Raw genomic sequence first — 11,584 nt, 5'->3', positions numbered from 1 at the left:
GCTGAAAAAAAAGGTCCTGTAGCGTCAAATCGTCCTACTGAGGTATTAGCCGATGAATCGGTGTTAGCCTTGCCGTTTTATTTCCCACTTTGCTGTAATCTCATCTGTATGACAGTTAAGTAGTCGAGGCTGTCATAAAACAGCAGGGTCAGGGGACATGGGGGAAATGGTTGCTGATTGATTCCACGGTTTTTAAAGTGAAAAAGCCTATGTTTGTGCTTGGTGGTCAACGCACCTGGGAAGGGAAGTGGCACCTGTCAGTGGAACATGTACCGTTATTCGGTTTGATAAGCTATAGAGCAGACAACGGAGTATAATTCAAATGCGTTTAATGCTATTAGAAATGTTTTGACTACCACGATAATGATGGAATTTGAGGAAAGCCTGTCCAGTTCGTGCGGGGATGGGGTACCTCTACATGCCCGTCCACCGCACCCACCGTATCGGGTTAATGTCCAGAAGAGTAACGTATGCTCTCGAGCGTATTTTGTGGTAGTAATGGTCTTCTTCCATTTGTACATAATCAACGTCATTGCTCTACTCCTGTACGTACACTACAACACTGGAAACGGAGAAGTTAGATCAGTAGAGGAATCTGCCTCGGAACCTAGCAGCAACATTCATCATCCTCCCTCTGATTCTCATCCCTTTCGTCCTCCTGCCGATTCAGAACTGAACCTTGGACAGTCATATCGTCTTCCGCGCTTAGAGGGAATTAGGGTAAGGACATGCAGTTTATAATATTAAACATGCCTGGTGGATTTTAAACAACAAAACATAGCGCTATGATTCTATGAATATACAACTTGTGACAGGTAGCCTACAACTGCACCTGTTTTAGCGATGAATGTAGTTAGTGAAGTTATAAAGAGTTTACTTGAAAGTCATTCTACATCTAATATCGTCACCCTTTCTTTGTATGCATTTGTTTAGGTGGGCCATGTTCAGAGGGTATCTCTGGTAGATGATAGAGCCCATGAAATGCGGACTCTAAGTCTGAAGCCCCTTCTGTTTGGTAAGATGATTTGCTTTAATTCCCTCAATGAAATGCGAACTGTTATAAGCTGTAGTGTGTAATACTATGGAAAAGAAGGACTATAAGCCTATTAATCAGCCTTGCTCTGTTTCATAAATACAAAACCCAGACCGTTTATAAAAAGTATTTATTGTAATTATAAAAAATCTTTCTAATGTTCATATAAAAAAACAAAACAAAATATTTTCCTTTCAATCAAATATGTACATCAGTGAAGTTTCATTCGCTGCAGCAGCGACCTCTAGTGCCTGCTTCTTGGCACTTCAGGTGGGAAATGCAAACCTAGAGTAGTTTGGCTTCACTCGCTGCTCCCAATCCTTCCCTGGAGTGGAAAGGAAAAAAAGAAAAGCTTGTTCTCTTCTCCCACCCCCCTACCCCCTACAACGATGGCGTTTCCACTTGCGGGCAGCGTTGGTTAGGTTCCTGTCGCGTTTGGACCAGCCATAGGCCTTGTTGACCAGCAGTCTGTTTCCTGTTACGGTGCCCGTTACCAGAAAGGTGCCCCCATCAGGGTGGTGACGGCTCAGGTTGCCCACGCAGGTGGCGTCCCGCTCCAGCCAGAGGGACAGGCGCCCGCGCATTTCCCCCCCAAGTAGAGGCCCGTGCTTCAGCACTTCTAGCCGAGAGCCCAGTGAGAATCTGGCCACCTCCGAGACACTGGAGTTCAGTCTGGTCAGACGCAGCTTCACCACTGGGAAGATGGAGAAGAGAGAGACATTGAAGATGAGACGGAGGAGAAAGAAATGTGAGGAAAAGACCGATATTTAGGCCTCAGTGTATGAACTTTAGGTGGTGACTGAAGGATTTGATGTGACCATTGGCAATAGTAAGAAGTGAACAAAATGCTAAGGATAGAAAGGCAGGGAACCATTACTTACCAAAGTCACTTCTGCAAAAAATCTCTAGTAACTCCTTGGGTGAGGTTGTCTCTTGTAGCTCACAGTCTTTACAGCTGGCCTGGGGAATGGCTGAAAAATAGAACCGAGTGTGTAACTGCCATGCTAGCACTGTGTGAGTATGTGATTCACTCCAATTGATTGAAGCTTGACGAAGGACCATCATAGGTTTGTGTGTTGTAAATATACAGTACATGCTAAGAGTTTAACTTACCCCATCGTCCAGTGCTAGTGCTGTTTGACTGTGAAACGGAGGAAATACACATCAGATGGTCTTTGGGAAACTGGTCACACTGCAGTATTCTGGGCCAGGGGTAGCCATAGCAGTTCATGATGGGAGCGCAACTGTCTCTCACAGCTTCACAGAGACTCCGACAAGGGGAGATCACCCTGAGAGGGGATACAAAGGTATGAGGACCCAGTACAATAGTTAGGGTCTGATCCATTTGTTTTCCAAAAGTAATAAGATGGGAAAAGAAAAGGCTACACCTGATCAGAAATCAGAAATGTCTTTGTCTTTTTTGTACTATTTGGAAGTGAGTAAACCATTTTTTTTTGTCATTTTCACTCAATGGCTCTACGTTAATATTCACAACATGAAGTTCCACAGTTTAATACATTTAACATAATTGTAAATGAATCTAATTCAGTATTAATCACATACCATTAAAATATTCTTTCCCGTATCTTTACTTAAGAGAAAATACCAGCTGATGATTGACTGTACATTTCAGTTGAGAGCTCGCTTTCAGACAAGTAGGAAGACTCGATAGGACATTACTCTTTTTTGCTCGGACAGTGGAAATCGTGTGTGTGTGTGTGTGTGTGTGTGTGTGTGTGTGTGTGCGTGTCTTCTATGTAGTGTATGTGTGCGTGTCTGTCTATGTTTGTTTGTCTGTAAGCACCATTGTTCATACTCGCTTAACCAGTTTATTTGGGTATTAGTTTTGTAGTGTATTAAATGTCTGTGTGCATGTGTGTTCATGTGCAATTTCATATTGAGAGGTAATACTACATCCTGCTTATCGGTTGGGAAAATATATGTGTGTGTGTGTACAGACAGTACATCCACACGTATGTGTGTGTGTGCCTATGTGTGTGTGTGTATAAGATGGCGCAGAGATGGTCTCTTACCTGTCCAGGCAGACGGGCGCGAAGAGCGAGCAGAGGAAGATGCGGGCGTGCGGGTGGCACTGGCGGGCGAGCAGCGGCAGCCAGCTGGCGCTCTGCTGGACGGCCTCGCCCGGCGACTCGTGCCCCAGCAGGTTGGGCAGGCGCATGTTGGCGTAGCCCAGGCCCTGACACAGCGCCATGTGGCCGGGGATGGGCACGCAGCGCGAGGACGCCCGCGGCTCCCACTGACCCCCGTCCAGTGCCATCCCCGAGACCGGCCTTAGACCAGACAGCAGCAGGGACAGTAGGGACAGCAGCAGTGCAGCAGACACGTACATATCCAAAAGGTCCTGCAGGAGAAGCCAGGGGCAGGCTGTATGTGTGTGAATGTGTGTGTGTGTGTGTGGGTCTGTGTGTTAGTGGGGGATAGTCCTCTGTGGCAGGCAGGGGCAGTGCCTGGATAGGTGTATATATACTGGGCTCTGAGTGGTCACCTCTCCATGGGCGGGCCTTCCGGGTTCTGATGTGTGAGTGTGTGTGGTGACTGGTGAGCGGTGAGGGAATTACTTTTTCTCAATGCATACTGTCCTGTATTCCCGTTTCTTGTGGGGCATTGCCTGGTAGTCTGTGTCAAATAGTCAATTGGATTAGGACACATTAAATAGTACCAGTGGCTGACTGAGCTTAATTGAACAACACATATGGGTCATGTACTTGTAGTTCAGCAGACTTAGCTTAATATTCAAATGAGTCCAGTGTGTGTGTGTCTGAGCCTGAGCCTGTTGTGGGACGTTAAGGTGTTATTCTTCTCCTGCTGTGAGAATAACCTGATTTCTGCCCAGACCAGCGCCTACTTCCTCTCCTGTCTCTTCCCGTGGCCCCAGGGAATACTAGCCCCCCTCATCCTCCCTCCTCCCTCCCCCACGTCACACACAATTTCACCGGCCTAATGAGCAAATGAAAGCTTTACTAGAGGACAGTAGCCAGCAGCTGCCTTTCCGGAAACATTTCATTAGCTGTGTGTGTGTGTGTGTGTGTGTGTGTGTGTGTGTGCGCGCTCACACATGCTCGAGGCAGCCCAAAGAGAGAGAGAGAGAGAGAGAGACAGTAAGGACAATGTGTGATGATACTCACTAGTGAAACTCAAGTTCGCCCATATCATCGGCTCCCACCCATTAGAACAATGGGCCCTTTAGAGTGACCCATTCACTGGAGGCCTCTCTCATTAGCACCTAGGAAGTGGCCAAAGCAGACCAGTCTGGCCCCTCCACACACACACACACACACACACACACACACACACAGACACACACACACACACACACACACACACACACACACACAGAGCCCAGGGGAAAAGACCCAGAGGACCATACTCATTATACGCATATCCACAATCACTTATGGGACTGTTTACATGTAAACACCTGCTCCCACGCACTGTGGGATTTGGAGTGTCTGGACAAACATTGCTGAGCATTTGGGCTGCCTGGCTGTAAGACAGTTACCGTAATATAATCAGTAACCATCCATGAAAGTGATCATGCAATGAAATGGGTTTAGCTAATTGCTCTTAGCCAGCCCTTATTGATCAAGTGTGCCCAGCACGAGCACTGCTATTGTGATGATAACTGCTGTTCCCTCTGTTCTGTTTCACCTCAGAGTTTAATACCTCGTCTCAGGTGCTCGGCTGGACACAAAAGATCAAGGCCCTGTAATCCCACCAGGCGTTCTCACTCTGACGCACTCAGGCGGGGAGCACAAAGATCCAGCTAAGCCTAAAGAGATCCACTTCGCAGGTCGTTCAGACTGGGCCTCTGATCCCTGATACCTGCCTGTCGCAAGTGCTCGAGCCTGACAAGCCTGATTACTGTGACGTTGATTAACACTGACTGACACCTGAGTGTGTGTGTGTGTGTGTGTGTTTGTGTATTTGTGTGTCATCTCATCTTCAAGCAGGTTTGACAGTTTTGACGGTTTGGCTTGATGCATCTCATTGGTGTTTTGTGCAATACTTTGTGCAATGCATTTAGAACTGTTTGAACTTTTGGATTGGACTGAAGCTGACTTAGCATGGCCCCCATGGAAATGGTCTTGCTATTTTTCTTAATGTACAGATTGGACAGCTATATCAGCAATACAATTACTATTCTACAATATTTGTGTGGCTGGTACACTCAAGTATCACACCTTGCTTGTGTAACTGTTGCCCTCTCAAAAATATTTTAGCCTAAATTGACAATATCAGGACTTAATCAGTTCTAGATAGCCTGCTTTCTGATTCATTTGCGAGATTTGATCTTGGGCTCAACATGATCAGCATGATGCTTTTTGAGCTGTGCTAATGCTCGCTAATGCTAACAAGCCTGCACCTCCAGAGTTTAGCGCTAACTGGTTGTGCTAAAATGCTGTGTCTGTCTCCTCAGAGATCCCGGCCTTCCTGTCTGTGGAGGAGAGCAGCGTGGTGATGCAGCTGGCCCAGCTGAAGGGCCTGGCGCAGAGCTTGCCCGTGGGGACCAACGACGGACCAGAGGACCAACTCAGCCACGAGGAGCTGTTCAGTCTGCTGGACCTCAACCAGGACGGCCTGCTCCAGAGAGAGGAGGTGAGGCACAGCACGGGAGGTCAATTACACATGCGCTCAGCTGCTCCTGTTGCGCTTTATACAGCTTGGTGTGAGCATCTGTTGAATGCTAGGCAGTCAATTAGGGAACACAAATGGTAATAAAAACTGTAGTATGAAAGAAGAGGAATGCCGGTGCAACACAGATGTCTTCTTTAAGATTTATTTTAAAAGGTGCAAAACATGACTAACGTTTCGACGTTACAAACGTCTTCATCAGAGTCCTCTGAGTTCAAAGACGATGAATTCCTCTTCTTTCATGCGCCTCTGTCCTGGCCATGTTGCACCAGATTGTCGCATAACTGCAGAAGCGCGGAGAACTTTCCTTTGTTTGCTGAAAAACTGTAGTATGTATGTCTTTACAAACATACTACAAGCCTACCTGCATGTACAGCAAGTATCTCTTAAGTAGGGTTCAGACCAAAGATTCGCAACGAGACGAGCCACGACGTTCTAAAACCTTGCAACTGCGACTAAACATGTTGAATGCTCTGCGACGTCATACAACGGTTTGCAACTACATGCAACTTCTAATTCACACCGCTGCAACTCGGTCGCTCTTGTCGCGTCTGGAATCTTTGGTGTGAATTGGGCTTTGAATGTGTAATGTAGCAAAGGGTTAAGCTCAGTGGTCACAGGCACTTGTTGGTTTCCGGGTGCATGTTAGCCTCTGCTGAGCTTGGTCGGGTTTCCCAGATTCATTAAGAAGCAACTTCTTAGGAGCGCTCTAAGAATGTTCTAAGAACGCTCCTAAGAAGTTCTTAGCACTTAAGAGCTTCTTGACGAATCTGGGAAAACCTGGCCCTTGTCAGTGTTGTGTGTAGTGTGAAGTCCATAGAAATAATGTTATAACAGTTGTAATTGAACTCCAGTGAAGGGGCTGGGGTTTAGTCTACTTTGGGCTCATTTTTTTGCTTTTGTTGTTCAGATTCTGAGTCTGTCACACTCTCATGACGCATCCTGGCTCAGTGCGCACAACCTCCGGGAAATCCACTCTGGCCTAGAGAGCAACCCAACTGGTAAGAGGAAGTGTGTGTGTGTGTGTGTGTGTGTGTGTGTGTGTGGACGTGAGAGTCTGTATAGTGTGTGTGTGTGTGTGTGAGTGTGTGTGTGTGTGTGTGTGTGTGTGCGTGTGTGCGTGAGCGTGCATGCATTCTTTGATCCCACGCAGTGACATAATACCCAGCCTTCACATGAAAGGTTCCGGACCTGCCCCATCATCACTCATTAAAATCTCATTGTTTGGGTGGGGAAGTAGCCCAGATCTTAGCCCCCTAGGATCCCCCCACATACACACACACACACATTCTCTCACACACATACGCACAAACACACATACTCAAACCCAGGCACATTCGCCACATCACCCCCCCACCCCATACATGCGAGGTCCCCCTTCCGGTACCCCCCCTCCCCCCTCTCCATTGTGTGGCCTGTGGCCTGCTGGGGTTCGGTTCCGGAGGGGAAAAAGTGAACAAGCATCCGCTGACCCGAGAGTAACGCACAGACAGGGAAAAATAACTTAGGTGTACCGGAATACACATGAGTTCAGAGTGTGTGTGTGTGTGTGTGTGTGTGTATTCTGTATTTAGGCGAGAATGGGTGTGATTTGTGTCATTATACTTAGGTGTATGTCTTTGTTGTGTGCATGTGTGTGTGGTGCGGGGTGTATTATGATGGTGTGTGTGTGTGTGTGTGTGTGTGTGTGTGTGTGTGTGTGTGTGTATGTGTGCGCGTGCGTGTGCGTAGGTGTTTTGTCTCTGCAGGAGTTCAGGCTTGTGAGTGGTGGTGTGTTTAAGAGAGATGAAGCTGGAGGGTCAGACTGGGACAAGTGGACTCAGCGCCGGCACAAGAGCACACACACACGCCTGCACCTCGGCCACGGAGCACACCGCACACTACAGAACATCAGGACCAGGTACACACACACACACACACACTCACATACATAATACATTTATATCAAAGTACTATTTGGAGTATGTCGCTGTATATTCGTTTCTCTTAAAATTTCAATATACAGTAAATGCCTCTGAATGGGAAAAGCACGATTACATGATTGCAATTACTGTAGGAGTCTGACTAGGACATATTTCACATTGCATAGAAGACATTGTGTTAATGTGCCTGTTTACGTGGCATCTGCAGTGTAGCGGTATGCCAGTATAGTCCAAATCCATACCTTTGGGCAAATTCATATCATTTATTCCAAATACCTTTGGCACTCTACATATACTCATCACTATTATACACACCAACAGGGTTTTAGTGTCTTGGAGAGGAAGCACTGCATTTTAAATAGCATCAGGACTAGGTCACACACACACACACACACACACACACACACACACACAGAGACTATACTAGACATTGGACGAAAGAGCTCACCATGCATTCTAGAATATCAGGAACAGCTATCAGGTGCTCTGAAGCATCAGTGCCGACAGTTTCTCTCTATACAGGTGGTGTGAATGTTTGGGTAGGGTCACCCCATAGTAAACAAATCCAAAGTCTCTTTCTGCCTGTCCAGATCTTTAATCAATTGAAACGTGATCAAACTCCACTCTCCGCATCAATAAAACATTCCTGTTGTTAATCAACCTGGTTTTAAAATATTTATTTCCACTTCTGTGTTTTAAGTACACCAACACAGCGAATCACCCATTAATGAATAGCCATCAAGAACAACATGTTTGCACGAAAGCAGAAGACCAAACACATTTGTAAGCTGTGAATGTTTCTTTCATGAATGATTCTTCTTGTAATGATTTTGTCTTTCTGTTTACTCCAATATCCAATCAGGGTGACTCGTCTCTCTCGCCTGCCCTCGTCATTGGTGGAGCTCAGCGAGCCTCTGGAGGTGGTGCGCTATGAGCAAGGTGGCTATAGCCACGTCCACTACGACAGCAGCTCCACCCGGGCTGATGCCAGCTGTGCACACACTCACCTGGCGGCAAACATCTCAACACCCAACCAGATCCCCTGCAGGTGTGTGTGTGTGTGTGTGTGTGTGTGTATGTATGTACATGCTTGAAAGCTGGACACACACTCACCTGGCGGCCACATCCCACCTGATCCCTTGCATTGTGTGTGTGCGTGCACGTGCGTGTGTGCATGTGAATGTGTGTACTTGCATGTGAAGCTCTATGAAGAGGCATTTACTGTTACTGTCTTGACAAAAAAAAGTTAAAGAAAAGAACAAGGACTTCCATCCTTGCTCACAATCTACGGACTTGTAACACCTACACACGTTCTCAGCTGAATGGGATGTGCTGAAGACTTGCGAACTAAGACCATGACAGTGTGAAATTAAATCATTTTTCTCCTCGCTTCTTTAATTAATCACTTTGACAGTTTCCTGAATCTCCTGTGCGGCGTGTCCGTATCTTTCTCTAATTACCATCTCAGTTCGCTGCGTAGTGCCTTTGTCACAGTGTTAGACCAGAGACGGTTTATAAAGCGAGACGACTCATATGAGGGTCAATTCCGGTTTCCCTGTGACATAGTGCCACTCCCATTTAGGAGGCAAACGGGAGAAATAAACCTTACCTCGGATTATGACCATTCCCATAGCCCTACATTCAGCAATGCAAGTAACAAACCCATATTCTACAAGGCACACGTCTTTCTAACATTCCCACATTGAAATCGTATTTTCCAGCAAAATAAATACATAAAAAAATAACTTCACGACCTGTCCCCCCTGACCTGACCTGTCTCCGCTAATTGCGCAGGCCACCTGTTATCAACGGCACACTGCTTCTGGTGCTTCTACACTGGTCTAAACCGATGATCTCGTCACTGATCACGCCCATTTAGGAGGCGGACACCATTGAAAACCCCCTTTATGATTCATCTTAGTAACTATACGATCTTTGGTTAGACCCCTCAGCTCAGTCACCGTGTGCAGCCTAAGATGGAGCAGTACAGCTGGGGACGGTGTTGCAGTGCTGCTGACTAATGTTGCGTGTGGGTGGTTGCAGGTACATGACTGTGTTGCTGTACCTCAACACTGTGGAGGGTGGGGGTGAAAGCAGCTTCCCCGTGGCAGACAACAGGACCTATGAGGAGGAGGTGAGTGACCTTCTACAGACATACGGCGATTTCAGCACCACATACAGTACACTGGACCGTGCCACAGGGAGGGTCCGACTGACTTGTATTAATGCTTTGAGTCAGTGCAAAAGGTCAGGCGTTACTCCAACAACAGCAGCACGGTTCACCGTTTCACGTCATACTACACTGTGAGAGAGGGAAAGTCAGGGCTGTTCAATTTATGAAACCACATTACGTTACAATTATATGAACCAGTTTTTGTGTTAAACACAGTGTTATTATGATTAATTAGGCATTCCAATTGAGCTTTCCATTTATCTGTTTGAATCATGTAAGGTTAGCGTAGTGGAACATAGACAAGACAAATCTGTATCATCTCTCTTCTGTCACCTCATTTCCCTGTGTGTGTGTGTGTGTGTGTGTGTGTGTGTGTTAGGCGCTGGGAGATCTCACACAACAGTACTGTGACAAGGGCAATCTGAAAGTGAAACCAGCTGCCGGGACAGCACTTCTCTTGTACAATCATCTGTCTGATGGCTACGGTACGATAATGCTGTTGTCACTCCTAACATTATAAGCACTTGGCAGCAATTATAATAATAGCTGCTGTAATCTGCTGGAATTACTGCTGGAAAGATGTGGAAATAACTAACTTTGACATTAGAGAATAGGACTAAATGATTTCCCCCCTGCAAAACAATTTCTCTGTGTAATACACCATGAAACTGAATGAAACACTGATGTTTTTTGGAGTCTTCTTGATAGGGGCTTTAACATTTCAGTGATGCCAGCAGGGAGGTGTTGGAGGAAGGAAGAGACTTGATCTTCTTTTCTGGACATTACAGGGTGGATGGGGGAGCTGGATGAGTACTCTCTGCATGGAGACTGTGCAGTGACCCGTGGCTCAAAGTGGGTCGGCAGCGTTTGGGTCAACGTCGACCCGGACCAGCAGCGCCAGGCACACTACCAGCGCCTGGTTTCCTGGCAACCAGAGAGCACACCCCCTCGTTCCACTCACACCGACCTCCACCAGGATTTGTGATGGCTACAGATTGGTCCCGTCATCGGGAGGGTCAACCGGACTCATCCCATGGTCAGGGTTTTTAATTATTTATTTATTCTATCTGGTACATAAGGGACGCTGGCCAGATGGAAGTGTTTTACAAGTTAAAGGTGTGTGTGTTTCACTCAATCGTTTACAGTTTGTTTATCACATGAGTATGCAGTTTGTTCACTGGTTTACCTCCGCCAAGGAGGTATATGTTTTGTTTATTTAATTGATTTGTTCACGGGTTTATTTATTTGTATTTTGTTTGATGTGTATTTATTGTTCCGATTGTTTATGAATATATAAGAAACATTGTTTATGGAAAGAATTACATTTATCGTTATTAAATTATTATTGTCAAACAGACGTTCTAATTAAACTGTTATTTATTCTGGGGTGAGGTGTCCTTGCTTTCCATAACCTGCAGTATAACTTACGTCCACGGCATGGCGCCAGTGATGTAAACATGTGTCTGTGTGAAATTCTGTGTCGAACGCTCTATACTTCGAGGCACACTCCGACTAGGCCTACATTAGGCCTACAGTACACACTTTATTGGGGAGTGGCAATCAATGCCTACCTAAGACGCACAACATAACGACTCAGCAAGTTGAGTAACCTGGAGTAAATGAAGATCTCTTTCCCCATTACAATCTCACCTCCTTATCCAAAAAAACAACAGCTCTAGGCTACGTGTTTTGTGTGTTTTTACCGGCTGGCCGCAATAAAATTGATATGACAAAAATGGTGGATGGCTGCAATAAAATGTATATGACAAAAATGTGAATTCTGTCGCATGTTCAAGTTTATGT

General features: G+C 46.1%; 1 protein-coding gene across 1 annotated transcript; it reads left to right on the top strand.

Moving 5' to 3' along the window:
* Nucleotides 1-21: 21 nt before the first annotated feature.
* Nucleotides 22-11,168, top strand: p4htma (prolyl 4-hydroxylase, transmembrane a). The gene is made up of 9 exons (XM_062541550.1): nt 22-720; nt 934-1,015; nt 5,472-5,650; nt 6,597-6,687; nt 7,418-7,586; nt 8,471-8,656; nt 9,652-9,742; nt 10,161-10,266; nt 10,570-11,168. Exons 1-9 carry the CDS (start codon nt 364-366, stop codon nt 10,764-10,766), a joined length of 1,458 nt encoding a protein of 485 aa, XP_062397534.1. The 5' UTR covers nt 22-363; the 3' UTR covers nt 10,767-11,168.
* Nucleotides 11,169-11,584: the final 416 nt, after the last annotated feature.

This window comes from Sardina pilchardus, chromosome 7 (assembly GCF_963854185.1).
Source record: "Sardina pilchardus chromosome 7, fSarPil1.1, whole genome shotgun sequence".
Classification (NCBI taxonomy): Eukaryota; Metazoa; Chordata; class Actinopteri; order Clupeiformes; family Clupeidae; genus Sardina; species Sardina pilchardus.
This window is presented reverse-complemented; position numbering and strand designations above follow the sequence as displayed.